Here is a 17435-nt window from a genome sequence, read left to right as displayed (position 1 = left end):
AAACAAAGGAGTAGAGCAAGTTGTAGCATCTAACCACCAGAAACGGTGCAGCATTCATCCTACTAAATATTCAGCATGTTGTCCTCACTGCTTCCAACCCCTCCTCCCCATGCTTTGTTTTTACAAATGTCTTGTACGGATTAAAAATGACAAACTATCAGCAATTACTAACCCCACAGCTTTCCATTCCATTTGTTTCTGCATACACTTACAGAGCTTTAGGAAAGCCAGATTGTAAGATCTGTTACATTACGTGCCTGCCTTCACTCCTACTAACAGTGGATGATTGTGCAGGACAGGCAATTGCTTATTTAAATCAAGCTAAGCATTATTTCCACGTGTTTCATCATCACGGGAAAGCATTCACAGATGCAGTACTTGAGTTTTGTAGCACAGATTCACTCTGTCACTTCTTGGACTTGAACACAAACAGAACCTGGGCACAGGGAAGAAACAGCTGCCATAGACAAATTGGTCTCTACCTAGCCAAAAACACAGCACTACATGCAAGTTAAAGGCACTCAGTGATGAACACCAACACCTTCTCTGATGGTACTCTGCCAATACACTGTTTCAGCTAATTACAGAGTGGCATAATTGGATTAGCCAGGGATTGTAGTCAAGTATGAAGCCAGTGGGGCACACAGACACCACAAAACACAGAATGGATGAGGTTGGATGGGACCTCTAGAGATGTCCAGCCCAGCACATCCCGCTCAAAGCAGGGCCACCCACAGCAGGCTGCCCAGCAGCCTGGCCAGTTGGATTCGGAGCATCTCCGAGGATGGTGGTGGAGTCTCCATGAAGTCTCCAATCTGTGCAACCTGCTGAAGGGTTCAAACATTTATAGGAAGCAAGTACTTTCTTATTTTCAAAGGATTTTCTCTTTCAAGTAGTGCCCATGGCTTCCTGTCCTGTCACGGCGCACTGCTGAGAAGGCCAGAGCTGCCTCCTGTCCCTTTTATACCCTCTTGTCATGTTTAGAAACACAAGATCCCACCCGGGACTTCTTTTCTGTAAAGGAGAGACTGGGAGAGCTGGGGTCTAGGCTGGAGAAGATATGCCCCAGACCTTACCCAGGAGTTACCCAGAAGTAACTCCTCTGATCCACGTTAATACACATTTATCAGCAGCCCACAAACAGGTTGATAATTAAGAGTCTCTACTTTTCAGCCATATTATGGAACTGGAAGACACTGAAGGCTATGTCACAGGTTAGAGACAGAGAGGGTTATACCATGAGAATTGACAAAGAAATCAATGTTCCTAACAATCCATGCAACGCTCACGCACAGTGCATTTATTCTGGTGTTACAAAGGTCTTGTGTAGTCCTTGCAGCATTATGTTCCTACATTTCCTCAGTCTACACCTTCCCCCCCACCCCCCCCAAAAAAAAAAAAAAAAAAAAAAAAAGACAGAGGCAAAATTAGCCCGCTGTGTCTGTGAGAAGACGAAGGTGAAAGCACAGAAAGGCTGGACCTTTTCATGAAGTTCCTGGGAAACTATGGAAGACTTCATACGCAATGCAGAAATACCGAAGAATGAAGTCTGGGAAAGCAGTGGTAACAGGGAGAACAAGAAAAGGAATACATACTCAGCCTGCATTTTTGATAGGATCTGGTCTGTAGGGACACACAGCTGTCAATTCATAAATCAAAGTCTCCTCACCTCACTGCCATGCACAGTGGCAGAGCAAAGACGCAACGTAAGGAGGCTGAGGCCCTAGGGTATTTTTGTGTTTACTTGGAGAGTCAGCATCCAGCTGCTATGCTTGCTTCTGTACCTTGAGGTTTCACTATTTCGGGGCCATAGGCATGACTGCTGCTTTAGCCGAACCCCAGAAGGAGCTGTGCTTTACATATTTAAAGAAACTCACTCAGTAACTATCTTGTGTTGTCTTTTTTTCTTCTTCTTAATGTGAGGCTTCAGAGGGATTTGAGGCTTTGTGACAATGTATTGGACTAACAACACTGTTGGACAGAATATTTATTAAGTTCTTGCCCAAGCCTGATTACGAGTACCTGGATCTGAGGGATACCAAAAACTTAGACATACAGATCCTTCAGTCCAACACTCACTGCTGTTCTGTAGGAAGTACATTAAACAGTCACCTGAGGCCACACAGAGACACGAACTACACCGTGACACTTCCAACCCAATCCCTACTTGATTGTCTTCACTGCAGAGAACTTGTAATTAACGACAATTCAGAGAGACAAAAAAAATGTACTTTTTCTGACTACTATTTATGGCATCAGAGAAATATGTTCATTCTTTTTTTAATAAAGCTGAAAGATTATGGGTGATGCTACTTCACTAGACCCCTTCAAAGACAAACCAGAACACCTTAACTGCAAGATCCATGTCTTGATAATATCTCAGAACTCATAACACTATTACTGGTAAGCCCAAATCAGTCCAGTACTTCCCGAGATCACCTTCACCCCAAACTTACACTACCACTGTATTACTCCAGTCAATTTTAGAAACTGGCTGGAAAAAAGCAATATGCGACCAGGTGTTATGTTTTCAGCAGCATTTGTTTTATTCACCTAGAAGTATAAACATTTTAGTAGGCGTACACAACACATGCGGCATCAAGCAGAATTAAAGTAAGCTTATAGTGTGCAAATTCATTAGCTTTTTAAGCAGCCAATTTTTACTCTACATCCTCTGTCATATAAATTTCCTACACCATTGCTAAGCAACCGTTTCTCTAGTTCAGCATTACACCTTCTGTAGTACTTACTGTGGAGCTTGGAAATAAGAAGTTACTACCAGCAAACTACGTAACTCCTGCACAACTGCCTGCAAACATTTCACACCATCGGCATTCAGGAACATCTCTGCATGAGATATACTGACAACGCTGCTTAGAGATGGGAGAGGGACTTCAGTTTTCTAGTGCCAGGGGTACAGATAGGTATGTTTTTATGCAAATACAAAAAAAATGTCTTTTGCATGAAGACCTTAGACTTGGGTCAGGCTTACCTTGCAGCATTTCCCCACCTGAGGGGAAAGACAAAAAAAAAAAAAAAAAAAAAAAAAAAGCAATTCACTATCCTAAGAAACAATATAACTTCAATCCAAACAGCAAGGTACGAAGCAAACCTTGTAAGTACTTCAGGAGGACTCTTCCCATACTCACTAGTACAGAGAACCATAGTTGCTTACTGTAAGGTCCTCAGAAATAGGATGCAATACCAACTCAGTAACAGTTGGGAGCAATGTTTAGTACCATCTTATTCTGCAAATCCACATAAATACAATTTTTTTTTTTTTTTTTTTTTTGGGGGGGACGGGACGGGATGGACGGACGGACACCAAGCCTTAAAGCACTAGAATACTGTAGCATAAGTCCTTGCAGGGTTTTCTTTCAGTTAATTTAGATTAACTGTTCCAACAGAAGTACAGCAATACAACACACACAATGTTCATCCAAGAACTGAACCCTGCAGTGTCTTTTTCGAAGCAGTTCCTTTTTCAAAAAGAGTGACACTAAGCACACAGAAATGAATCCAACCCAGGCTGAACTTGAACTAAATGCTTTTCAGTTGCTGCACAAATATGACAGGCAACTTTGAATACCTTTACAGAGTAACCATCAGTATAAAGGAGAGCATCCAAACATCCCATATTCACATAAAAAAAGCCTATGTGAGAAAAGCCAGGGGCAGGTAAGTGTTTTGAAGTAAAACAAGTGTGCAAACAGCTCTACTCTTTCTTCAGATCCGCATTATGGATGGACTCAGTCTTTTGGAGAGGTTCCTCTTGGTAAACTATACAACAGTCTTTACCAACTCAGTGCTTGATCATTAACTCCTCAAGATGCTACTCCTGCAAGGATATGTGTAGAGAACTACTTCAACTTGCAGAAATAAATGTGTTGGCTACATCAACATGATGCTGAGAGGTTTAATTTTGGAAGATGTGAGTTCTACAGCATCCTGTCTACAAGAACAACTGGAAACTTGGGTGAAGGCCCTTGGTCACACAAACTTCTATGTGCCCATTTAACACAAAACAGCTACAAACCTCAGTACCTTTGCTGTGCACAAACATGATGCTCAACTCCATTTACATAAGAAATATCTTAGTGAAGTGGAGCCACACAATTATAATTTCAATTGTTTTAAAACCGTGCAAAATAAAAGCTTAAATATAAACTGGATTGTTCAAGCCTACTCTCCAGCACAGAAAAACATTTCCTGCACCTTGCAGCAAACATCTGTATGCAGCCCTTTCTGCAGCGTAGATGAATTCTGTGCCAGCTGGATTTTCTGGTGGCACATCAGCTGGACGCCACCTCACAGAGAAAGCCTCGTACCACCTCACATAGGAAGTACTACAACAACTTACTCAAAGGTTACTTGTCTGTTATAGATGTTTCTCTGTGGTGAGCAAGTTGGCTCTACTGAACCGAGCAGTTCGGCTCTAGTGAACCAGAAAAGGGAAATGAAGCTTATCTGGTTTCCAGTGATTAGCTTTTTAACACACGTGTAATCGTGTGTTTAATTGTGCATGAAGCAAACGCAGCTATGCATGAAAGTTGGCTACTACCACTCAGAGAGCTCAATGAGCTTAAACTATCAGTGATACCACTACCTTATCAAGGGAGTGTAGCCACCACAAAGATACCCATGTGCTTTTAGACTTGCTGTGAGCCTCCCACGTCTGGAAAGCAGCAGCTGGCAGGCCTAGCCTGCGTGATCACTAATTGTTGTTAGCCCCAGGCAGCAAGTCCTACTTGAGGCAGTAGTTCAGCATCTTTACAGATGTCTGTCACAACTAAGCTGCAGTGAAGCAAGGCAAGCAACGCCAGCTCTCTTCTTCAGTAAAAACAAGGTCCCCGTTTTCTGCAGGTGGACACCAGCCTGTATTTGAAGTGAAGGTTATCTGGAAGTCATGTAACCAGTCAACACAGCACCAGGTCCACACTACTCAGCACTGACAAGGGTACAATTTAACAGCTTGATCTTGGCCTCAAGCTAATCAGAGACACATGGTTTTTAGTCAGGCTGGCACATCAGCTCACATCTGTCTGCAAAAGACTGTGAGCACATATGCTACCATCTATCATAAGTCATAGATTAAGGTTTTAGCCAAACTACCCTACTGAGCAAAACTAGATGACTTACTGAAACTGTCTTCATAGAACAAGAAATTAATTTGGAGATCTGATCTTGCAAAAGGGAGCTCATCCATTACACAAAAACTGAAAGGAAAAATAAGTCCATCAGGGAAGAAAAACAGACAAATACATAAACAGAAATTTCTGGAAATGGATACACACGACCAATTACTTTTCCATCCACATACATCAAACAGCTATCTCATTCAAGAAGTTACTATCCTTCTTTCCCCTTCAAGTCTTAAATTTGAGATAAGTCAGCCACAGAAAAACTCCAGGCTGGAACTAGGAAAACACCACACTTAGAGCCATTTCCAAGGAACACCACAAATCACGTTGCACACAGCATCACTGCTGATAAAGCCAACCTTCCCTGCAATCTGAGCAGACCTACCTGCTGACAATGCTGGAGCCAAAGCCCAGATGATGCCATGCTAGTACTTCCTTAGGGACCTCTGTACTCAACTTCAGTACCCAGTGAAATTCAGGAGCTACAAAAAAGGACTGGTTCTCCTACTGCATGGGACAAAGGCTCGCAAATTATTAATCTAGTCAAGATACAGGTTAGGAGCACTTAAACATTAGGTATATCTTTACCAGGTGAAAAACACTTTTAACCTGACTGCACGCACCTCCGCTACTAGGACTCTTAAAAGCACAGTAATAGCTTGTGGAGCTTCAGTAAGGATTCTAATTTATTGCTGATAGCAGCATCCTTTCCTATAGTTAACTGTGGTTGCCACATCAAAATGCAAGGGGTTCTCAGATACATAGAAAAGGGCCATAAATGATAACTTCATCAAGGACATCCACATAGCATTAAGCTGAACATATTAACTTGCTAAAAAAAAAAAAAAAAAAAACAAATCACAGAACAAGAGCTTACAAAGAAGTCGTCATCTTAATCAAGGACAAGTGACTTATCTTGTTATAGAGAATTAGCCACACTGAATTATGTATTCTTTATTTATACAGACATATATATACATAAACTGAGCTGAATTCTTGCTTTTTAATAACCATCTCACTGAAAGCAAGATTTTTCTTTGAGGAGAACCGTAAAACAAGTGTTATTTCTCTGGCAAGAAGTCCATCCTGTAAAGGTTATATACATGCTGCTCACCAAGAAGTTACACAGTCAATCAAATACACATTGGTTCTTTTTGTTCACCAGCTTACCTCCCCCCTAAACACACTACTCGAATTATCTAATAACACCAGGGTTATCACCACATGAGTAGGAATACTTGCTAATAAAAGCAAACCAACTCCAAAAGATAACTGTTTCTCAGCCTACTCTCAAATGAACTTGCTCCCAGAGATATTTTCCCATCTCCGTGCATTGCAAAGCCGTCTTTGGAAAAGAACACCTGAGGTGTACGTTTAGAAGAGCTAATCCAATATACGAAACATTAAAATAAAAACAAAGAAACAAAACAAGCACATACAGCACTGAGTTTAAGTGAAGCTGAAATTCACATTTAAGACTACAACAGATGAACCTGAACTGTGACATGCAAGGTATTCCCATTTTATACACTAGCTCAGCTGAAAAGTTCTTGTGCTACTAACTTAACCAAACAGAGCCAGCAGCAAAAGCACAATTTTCATTGACTGACAGACAGCAAGCATCACGCAGAGCTAAACGTCTCAATTTTCTTTCATCCTTGTCACTCAGGTAGAAATCTGTTTTAAAGACAGTTGTTCGAGTCACTAAAAGGAAGAAGATAATGCAAGCTGATGGACTTGCTTTGTTGGTAGTATGTGATCTTGGAAGCGTGGTTTTGCAGAGCTATTACAGACTGAGAGAACCCCATCATTAGCAAGTAACTTCTGAAAGTTTTAATGTTCTTGTAGAAGGTAATTACTTCTTCTGTACGACCCACTAGAGGTAACAGCAGTTTAACAAGACCCTGTTTCTTACTTGTACGTTTCTGGCTGATTTTCACCTGTAGCTGGGTAGCAGCTTACTTTCTGAAGCGGCTGTGTGTTGTGTTTTGCTTTTTTCTTTAAAACGAAAAAAAAAAGAGAGAGACGGGTAAAAGAACAATCACCACCTTGATTCATGGTTCCTGCAGGAGAGACACTCACATCACTAACAGGAGAAGCTCTGAAGTAGCCAGTATTATTGGTGGTTAGTTAGCAATCTCAAGAAATGCTGGTCAATAAAGCTCAATATTATCATAAACTTTCTTTTTAGCATTAAGCACTGAGTGGCTTATACAGCTGCTTTGTCTCTATAATCTTGTGTCAACACAGTGACTATTCAGATATCTACAGATTTCTAGTACAAAGATACTGGTATTAAACCCAAACCTTACTATTATACATAAAACCTTTGGCATTAAAGTAGATTATTTGAACATATTCAACCATATCATTTTCTAAAAGTAAGAGACTAAGAAAATTCAAAGGCAGCTAGAACATCTACATATTTCAAGACTTGCTAAAACAAAAGAGACTACAGACCCTTCGTACCATTTAAATAAAAACAACTTAAGTCCCACAAGTTGCTGTATCCTTCCTTTTAAAGGAATCGAAAGCAGTTCTTACCACTAGCGAACACCTTTAAACCATCACCTGAATTTGCTGTTTTCTTTGCACCAACAAAACCTGAGAACTACGATAGCCCAGCAGGATTATAAAATGTTGGAGTTAAATTTGAATTCTATTGTTTGAATTACTACATTAATATAAAGCATTTATCTATTACTGATAAACAAACGTCAACAGCAACACAACTCCCCAAACACTGATTTTTAGAAAAGCTTTCAAAGAAAAGTTCTTTGAAAGAAGAAGCCTCTTCCCGAGTTTCCCCGCTGAAACCTAAAGACATCTTCAGGAATAACTGCGTATTCAAGAAAAAGATAGTACATTTAGCTCAAAAAAAAAAATAATCACTAGTTATTCTTCTACATCGTTTCTTTATTCATCAAGCATAACAACACACAAATTACCATTTCTGTACAGGATAAGTGTCTAGTATAAGGTTGTATATATATAAAACAGCATTGAAACAGAAGTATAGAAAATCCAGTACTTCAGAAAAAAAGTCCATTATTTGTAAGTTGTCAGGAAGGACTTGTTCTTCAAAGTATGTAACCAAACAGATGAGAAGTGCCTGCCTTCAAGTACAGCCAAAGGATGAGGTATGGGAGAAAGGATGGGTTTCAGTGCTGACATAATACCTCTCCCTGTATGACAGGGTCGTTCTTAGTCCCTGCAGTGGACAGTTCCTCATATTCTCAGTGGTTAAAACAAAAGTTTTGCTCCTGAGGAAGTTTTGTAGACATAAAGAGATTCTTTCCCTTACTACTATCTCCTCTGAGACTAAAAAGGACCGCTCCTAAATAACAGCAGCGCAAGGAGAATGGACAGTATTATGGTACTTGATCTCCGAGGTCCGCTTTCACAGGCTGGCAAGTTGTTTCTCAAACCCCAGGGATGCTGACGCCATAGACCTCCCAGAAAAACACATGCCTGTGTCAGTTTGCTTCCCTCCGTTCACAGCAGTGGGCACCAAGCTCACGTGCTTCCATTCCACATCACTCCTTGCCCCACTCACAGCGAAAAGCATCAGAAGTATCGGCCAAATTCCATGTGAAAACACAAACCAATTTCAGCTCTTAAGGCACATCAAGACCCACATCCATGTAAGATGACTTACAAAACTGCAGGATTTTGTTTCAGTTGCAAAGGAGTAAAACTGAGGCTGAACTATACACAGCTCCTTTCAACTTTATCATTCTCACACATTTGCTGCTGTAAAAAAAAATAAATCACTAAAGACAAAGGAATTGTCAGTTGCCGTTGAGATTTCCCTTATTTCGTTCCCCAGAATCCTTTGTTGTTACACATCCCACACTTGTTAAGATTTCCAGCCTTTTTATAACTCACTTTAAGATCAACTTGTTCAAAGCTTTACAGGTATGGTTTGTAATTTGGTTCTGAATACCACTTCACACCAGAGAGCGAGGGAGGAGCAGGGGAAGAAACTTCCCTCCACAACTAAGGTATATTCTCCAAACTTCCTGTTAAAGACCAGACAGAGGTATGAGAACAGTCAGAGGCTGGTTCCTTCCCAACAGGAAGCTTTTCAATCCTTTCAGCTTCAGCAGTTCCAAAGGCTTTAATAATGTCCTGTTAAACTTCCATAGAAGAGCGGGTGCCAAACTAATCTCATAACACCTTCCAGCAAGCCATTCACGTTTAAAAATTGGTACCATAAAGTCTTTGTATTGTTCACAAGATGGTTTTCCTAAGTCAGTACAAACATTTGTGTAGTACTGAATGCCTTTTGTTTCCAGCCTGGTGCATCTGTGGGCATTATGCCTGGCCCAAAGGCTCTCCCCTTCTCCTACAGCTTCTTACTCCAGCAGAAGATTGATCACACCTGCTTCCATTTATTTGTTCTTGGTTCCTTTCTTGACTTGTCCTCATCACTCTTCCTGAACAGCTACTCCACACTTTACTAATCAATCTGTCATTTATTCACAGTATACAGTGTTTGAAGTAAATGGTAGAAAGCTTTTTCCACATTCCTCATCAGTTGCTGTCTTGGCTTGTCAAGCGTACAGATTTTTTTTTTTCCTCCTTCAGACCTCTCTAGTTTGTCACTGCAAGAAGAAGTAGCCTTTCATTTGAAGAAAATAGCAGGATTTGAGCAGGGAATTCTCAAGTCATCACAGACTTCAGCACACCTGGAGCTTCATCCCTTCGTATACTCTTGATGCCTTCAGAGTGGAGTCAACATTTAAGGGAAACAAAAGTTTGAAACAGATGCAGTAACAGTTATACTAACACAGATTTCTTTTAATTGCACTGATCAGTTGAAATGTGGAATCATTTCCGTACTCTAACCTTCTACAAGATCACTATTCCACGTGGCTTATTTACAATAAATATATCTAAGAAAACAGGAAACTAAGGATATTTTCTCCTGAATGCGCAGTCTAACAAAAGCCTTGAATAGCAGAGAAGAAAGTGTTTCTGAACAACTTCTGCCTTCCAGCATTTTTGCAGAGCACTGGGTACTAGCAGGGATTGCAAGAACATCTACAACGGAATAAATTCACTACTGCCATGATCCAATACCCACATATTAGACACTGACATTTTGCTTATGTGAGGTGTAACAGCAATCGCAACATAAATCCACACCTTGTCAGGTTCAGCAGGACATGTAGCAGGAGATTTGTGAATTTCAGCAGCTCATACTGAGTTTGAGAGTTGTCAGAATAAACGCATAGCTCAGGCTAAGAAGGATAAAGAATTTCCCAGTTAAACTACATGACAGACTGCATATTCTCATGTGTCAAAGACCTCCTAAACAAACTTTGGAGAAGTCAGGTAATCTTTTGATTATTATGCAGCCCTTGTTTTCTAGATGGACAAGCTTCTTTACAAGATATCAAAGACCTACTGTAATGGGAGAAAGAGGTCTGTGAGTACTGTTGTAATAAAGCTATGTCAGAGTTTAAAAGCTCAGCAACTTCTGATATATATTTTCACTTCAAAAGTCATTAAGGAGGCTTTTAGGAAGAGATGAAAGCATTATCTGCTTACGACATTGGTATCTGCAATTCTGTTAGCCCCTCGAGACTGTAAAGGAAGTACTACAATCTTACACTGAATATTATCATAAAGACCATGGCCAGCCATGGTCACAAGATCACCCTACACTCTTGTTCACACTAGTAAGTATTAGCCCCTAATGGTAACAAAAGGGCCAGAAACCTACTCCTGTACCTGCAGCAGTAAGAAAACTGCAATTGTGAGCACTTCACATTGCGTAGTTAGATTGCAAGAATCAAAATTAAGCCAAGTCAAGACACAGAAATAAAACAAAGGAAATCACACCAAAGAATTCCCTCCTGTTCACACACACATGAATGAAGGAGAACTAGAAAAAGAATGAGGCACTGTAACAGAATTAAATTCTCATCCATCTAAACCTCAATTACTTGATCTATGTTATTGAATCAGATTCACATTTCTGGACAGCGTTCACTGCAAGTATTTGGACAACTCTACTGGCCATCCTGATAATGCTGCACACACTAAGACAAGAGGGGTTCATGCATGCCAGGCTGGTGCACCTCAGCCCAAGCAAACATGTAGGATCATCAGGAACAAATGCTGTTTTCAGCTACCTACGAGAACACCACCATTTTGCCCAGATTCCCCATTCCATGATGCCTGCTAAATTTTAAAGACAAAGAGCATTACTCATGGCTGATCACTGGAATATCTGGAAAATATCTTATCTAGAAACTAAGAACTGAGGCAGAGAATAACTAATTCGCATACTTAAGGCTATCAGTGTTGTTATGACTGTCTGCATGTACTTGCAAAATTAGTGGATGCCAGCAAGGCTTTAAGGTATTTTGGTGTTTTCCACCCCCCACCTCTCTCAATGAAGCACTCCTGCCCCCACATAGGGCTGCCACTTTTAGCAATAACAGGGTTTCTAAGTCCTGGCTCTCTTAACAGTAACTTCAGGCTAAGCAAGCAGAACAGTCTCTATTTAAAAAGACTCCCCCATTTTACTTACCATCACTTTCATTCTTACTTTTCATTTCTTCCATCCATGTTGGAATATCTTTCAATGCAACATACTCCCTCAAGTACTCTTTGCGTCTTTCCTCCAAGGTCATCTTCAGCAAACGCTCTGTTTAGGGGAAAGGGGAAAAAAAAAAAAAAAAAAAAGTTTTGCAAGCTTTCATATATTCTTGTACATTGGCCAAGTAGTGACCAATTCCATGTCCTTGAAGCAATTAAATACAGTTTGAAAGAAACAAGCATGGGTGATTTGATGAGTTACAAATAATAGGAGCTGAACATAGTGCATTTAAACAACCGCCTGCACCTATTTCTGGATATCCCAGTTCAGCAAAAAAATGCCGCTTCACTGCTCTCTCAACTGTCCAGATTTCCTTCCCTCATCACTACAGCACCTCGTCTTCCAGTCACTTAAACTCAAGATCAGAGATCCAAAAGCAGCTTCATTAAGTAGGGAATTGTTATTTTATAGAATTTCCAGGCATTATAATGCAGTCATTAGGTTCTGTATTCATAAAACAGATGTAATTTAGAAAAACATCTTGAACATCAAAACTGATGCGTTTATCTCCTGAAACAAGTTTATGTATGCCCGCAAAGAATGAAAGGAAGAACAGTACAAATTTAACAGAGTGCCAATATATTATAAAAAGAAGTCAGCAAAAGCCAAATCTTATGTCGCTTTCTCGATGGTTGGGGTGATAAAAAGCAAGAGGCATTTTTGTTTGGTTGTTTTGTTCTGCAAACAATGCAACTTCCAGCATGCAAAATCTACTATCATTTGCTTAAAACACATCCAGTAGCATTTCATCCCGATTTGGGCCAAAATCAGCAGCTACAGAAAATACTAAGCTAACAGTTTGTTACCCAAGAAAAAGTACTACAAGTCTGTAAGTGTGACTGACAAACTGGTGGAACACAAGCCCGAGCACTAGGGAAGCCCACTGCGCTCCGCTGGATGCACAGGTAACTAAAGAGCAGCCCAGGACCAGCACGATTCAAGGACCAGCATGATTCAAGGACCACACTGGATTTCAAGTGCTGTAAAGCAGAAGCTGGGTTTAAATTCAAGAGCTCAGGCTAAGGCTTATAGTTTTGTACTTGAACATCAGTATAACATGGTGATTACCCCACGGAAGTACACATGGATGTTTGTTTCTCAGATAAAAAAAAATAAAAAAGTCACCATGTCTTTTTTTTTTTAAAAAGGCATTCAGCAAAAAGTACAACTGCATGGGCTGTACAATTTTGACAGCTAGTGCCAACTTCGCTTTTCTTCAGACTTGCCTATAAATGCAGTAGGTTCTGAGGTGAGGAAAACACACCCCACTGGCCCTGACCCAGCACCAGATTCTCGTAGCTGCATTCTCTTCTCCTTCCCTACCCCATCAAGCAGGATGACTTCACTCAGAAGTGAAATATGCTTTTAATGCTCAGTGTTAGTTTTGTACAAAATGTGTCCTTGCATAAGGAATGAAAAGAACAGACCATGTCAAGGCTTCCATGAGCTAATCAAGTTTCTGGGTGCATTTTACCAGTGGCACTGAACTACTATTACCATACTAATAGATTTTCTTGACACATTAATCAGGAATAAATACTCTTTGATGATCAAAAAGAGTTTAAGAGCTATGTGGGCAAGGAAGATCCATATTTTTTTGCCTTTGGCATAAAGGACTAGATGGACATAAAAAGAGATGCTAATATTCAGATCAAGTTGAAGGAACAGTAAATGAGTTCAACAAACTGCTTCTTAGGTCAAACCTTTCAAGAAAATAGCTTATTTTGCAAAAACCCTATTATAATGTAAGTTTCCTAATGATGCAGAGTATAGTCAGTACAGCCTAAAATACCAAAGGTAAGTTTTGAGCACAGACTCTTATCAAAAGATATTTTTTGATGGTTTTTGTTCAACTGAAGAAGAAATTGTACTGTCAAAAACACCACTTCTCTCCCCTTATTTAGGCTGTGTATCTTAATTGGATAGTTACAAGTATGAAAGTAAAATGTGATTAGAATCTTCATTATACATTATGGATACACACTTAACTCTACTGCTTCATCTTCAAACATACAAGATACTTAATGTGCCTGTTAAAAGTACTACAGAAAGACAAACATGAACACGAGACAAAGAGAGAGCACATTTGTGTGCATCAGGCTGGAGGGACCAACTAACACTGAAAGTTTGACTGCCTTTTGCTGAAGAAGTTTGAGGCAGCTCCCCACCTTCCAAAACACAATTCTAGAAGAAGGGTGTATGAAGCTTTGCCCTTCCAAGTCACTAGTGAGGCTTTAAAGTGAGTTTAAATTGCACACAGACCTCCCAGAAGATGCGTCCAACATCTTTAGCTGCAAAGACTGTTTTCTGCATGTCACCTGTTGAAGTGCTTTGGAAGCTCATGGGCAGACCAGTCGCATACCATAAAGACTCCAAAATCAGTGACAGTTCTGCTCCTACTGTTTCGCTGGACCACAGGAAAGATCTACCCTGTGAGAAATTGAACTAATCCTCAATTACTAAGAAGTTATTAAGGAAAGCAAGTGGGTTTGAACTTAGTATTTAGCAGTTTGCACTTTTTGAGAATAGGAACTTCTTCAAAACATAAAAGGTTCAAAATGATCACACCCAAAGCTTCAAGGGAAGAGCAGAATCAGCACGAGCAGTCAGCTTTGTGGGGAGCTGGAAGGATGCAGGAACAGCAGAGGCAGGCCTGGCATAAAATTTCTTTTCAAGGACAACCTGCATAGGAAGGAAAGAAGTTGTGCTTCTGTAGTTTTGCTCTCTAGTAAAGAGAATGCTCAGTAAGAATAATCACACAGGGCTACAAGCTAAAGACCAGCATCAGCAGTTACATGCCAGAGTTTCACACACACGCCTGAAAAACCCTGGGCCAACACCACAAACGTAATGCTGGGAAGCAGCTACTGGAGCAGAAGACTGGCAAATGCTGTTCATTCTCACTACGCAGAGTGACACCAAGTTCTGGCTAGCTAGCGCTCAGAAACATGCTTTGCTGGCCAGAATAACTTCAGCAGCAGTCACGAGCTTCAGCTTGTGTTCACCAGTGTCACCCTGCTCAACAGATGGTGGTTATCGTGGCTCTGGTGAGACCATCATCCTCACAGCACATCAAGATGAAGGCGTGCTTGCACCTCACCTGTCCCAGCCCCTGTACTGCACCCTCCTCACCTAGGGTTTGAGTCCACGTGCTGCAAACTTGCACAAACAACAAAGCTGGAAGCAACAGGGGAACAGTGGGAACTCCCACCAGGGCTGGCCAGGTGCCTTCCCCCAGCTGCCCCCTGCATAAAAGCATTTCCTTGGAAGGCAACAACAGGCAGCAGGAAGGGCTTCCACAGGTGAAGTCGCTTACAGCTGACTGCACACAAGCAACACCCGAGAAGATTTAACTCCATCTTCTCTGCTCTGGAAGAGAGAAACTTTCAAATCTGGCAGAAATTTGTTGTCTCACCTCGACTACAGGCACATTGCAAGCCAGCTCTGAAAGAAACACGGACACACGATGTAACTCCCTGCCTCAGGGGCAAGTTTGATGGAAGCAGCTAACCTACAGAGCGATCAGCCTGCGTGTGGCTCTCACGTTTTCTCCTTCCATATGCCTACTGGATTTCTCCACAAAGAGGACGAATGCTATCCTTTGAACCGGTCGTCTGCCTTCCTGCCTTGAAATACACATGCAATCGTAGGGAACATAGGAGAAAAGAGACAACTTGTAACAACCCCGCTGGTGTGTTTCAGTTTTCCCTCCTCTCCCCCTTGTAGGTTTCTGGGTTATTTGTAAACACCCCCGGCAAGGTTTGTTTTCCTGAAGCCTCTTCCGATAGCCGATGTAAATATTTACACTCCTGCTGCGTGAATTTCTCCCGAAAGGGTCCCGCTGCTCTCCGGGTGACCACCACGGGGACACCAAGGTCAGCGGGAGGCGCCTGCCCCATACTTGCAGGAGCCGGGCTGAGGGAGCCCGGGGGGGAGGCAGGGGGGGGCAAGCTCCTTTTTTTTTTTTTGGGGGGGGGGGCCCCCATTTCTTAGCGGCGTGCCGGAACCCGCAGGCTCCGCACCTCAAAGTAGCCCGGCGGAGCATCGCGTTGGGGCCAAAAATCCCGAAAAAAAAAAAAAAAAATAAAAAATATTAAAAAAAAAAAAAAACACACCATTTTCTCCCCCCTCCCCACACGAAGAGCACGGGTTAAAGCGGGACGGGCACCTTTGGAGCCCGGCCGGCTCTGGGTCCGGCTCCTGCCCTGCCAAAACCCCGGGGGGGGGGGGGGGGGGTCCCGGAGGGCGTGAGGGGAGCCCGCAGAGCCCGGGGGGCGGCAGGGACCGGGACGGGGGCTCGGGGGGCGCCCCCCAGCCATAGGGGGAGGCGGAGGGGGGCGGCGGGGCCCGGCCGGTGGCGGCGGCAGTACCTTTCTCCTCCCGCCAGAGCTTTTTCCGCTTGTTGCCGGGGTACATGGCGCTGTGGCTGGCGGCGGCTTTGAGCTGCAGGTTCCCCAGGCTCACGGGGGGGGGTGGAGGGGACGCCGAGCTGCCCGCTGCTGCTGCTGCCGCCCGCCGCCACCACCACCACCGCCACCAGCAGCGCCGTGCAAACGTCGCTCCCCGGCTCCACAGGGTGCCTGGCGGCTGGGGCACGCCTCGCTCCAGCACGACACCCCCGCAGCGCCCGCCCCCCTTCCCACCGCCCGTTGGCTCCGCCAGCCGCCGCTCAGCAGCCCCCTCCTCCGCCCGCCGCCGCCGCCGACACCGGACCGGGCACGGCGGGCGAGCCGGCCGGGAGGAGCTTGAAGCGGCGGTGCTCGCGTGGGGATGGGGACGGGGACGGGGACGGGGATGGACGGGGACGAGGCGCCGCAGCCCGGGCCCTCTGTGTGTGCGGGGGGTGCTTGGTGCGACATTAACGGGAGAAGCGCCCCCGGTGCCCCCGGGGAGGGCGCTCGGGGCCCGGCGGCGCGGGGCCGGCCGGCCCGGGGCGGAGCAGCGCCCCCTCTGCTTCCGGGTTGCCGCCGGGCCCCGGAGCTCCGCCGCGTTGCTACGCGACGGCGTCCGGGCTGCGGCCTGCGGGGCCCCCGGGAGCACAACCCGGCCCGGCCCGGCTGGGAGAAATGCATAGGGGGGCTCGGAGGAATCCGAGCCGGGAGGAAAAACAGCCGCTGGGATGTGGGGAAATCAATAAAATACTGCGCGTGGTGCCGGCGCGCTGCGCTGTCGTTTCCAAAATTCCCCTGCACCGCCACTGACCCGCGCCTCGCACGGGTTCAGGTCCTCTCGGAAACTGCACATCCATCACCTCAGTCTGTGTGCTCTTTCACTTTCTGACCTCGCCTAGCTGGTACCTGCCAGGCTTGCTGGTAGCGTTTAGGTTAATTTATTTATTTATTTATTTATTTTCCATGTCTGCATAAACACGGAAACTTCTGCAGCCTGAATAAGTAAACATAGGGGAATAAGCAAATATAATAAGGAAACAAATGAGGCCTGCCAGCAGCCCTACGGATCGTGCTAGCCCACGCTACACCACACGTGGATGTACCGGCCCTAACTCACGCAGGCAAGAGGATGCAGCCCTGGGACAAAACAGGTGCTGGCAGGTGCTTCAGAGCTTCACAGAAGGACGCGCACAAACTCATCAGTCCACCTCGTTTGAGCTAAATCATATAGAAAGACTCACTCTGTCAGGAGCAGGCTTGTCTTTGGTGATAATGTTCTTTCAGTTGGCC

General features: G+C 43.6%; 1 protein-coding gene across 1 annotated transcript in view; it reads right to left on the bottom strand.

The window, feature by feature from the left end:
• MACROD2 (mono-ADP ribosylhydrolase 2) overlaps positions 1-16378 on the bottom strand; it is an 852361-nt gene extending 835983 nt beyond the window's left edge. The window contains exons 1-2 of the mRNA XM_082757433.1: positions 16125-16378; positions 11686-11802 (exon numbers count right to left, since the gene is read on the bottom strand). Coding sequence (XP_082613559.1) covers positions 11686-11802; positions 16125-16170 — 163 coding nt within the window. The 5' untranslated portion in view covers positions 16171-16378. The remainder of the gene's footprint in view (positions 1-11685; positions 11803-16124) is intronic.
• Positions 16379-17435: the final 1057 nt, after the last annotated feature.

Source organism: Aythya marila, assembly GCF_965140915.1.
Source record: "Aythya marila genome assembly, chromosome: 3".
In the NCBI taxonomy this organism is placed as follows: domain Eukaryota; kingdom Metazoa; phylum Chordata; class Aves; order Anseriformes; family Anatidae; genus Aythya; species Aythya marila.
The sequence above is the reverse complement of the archived record's forward strand: the minus strand, read 5'-3'. Positions and strand labels throughout refer to the sequence as shown.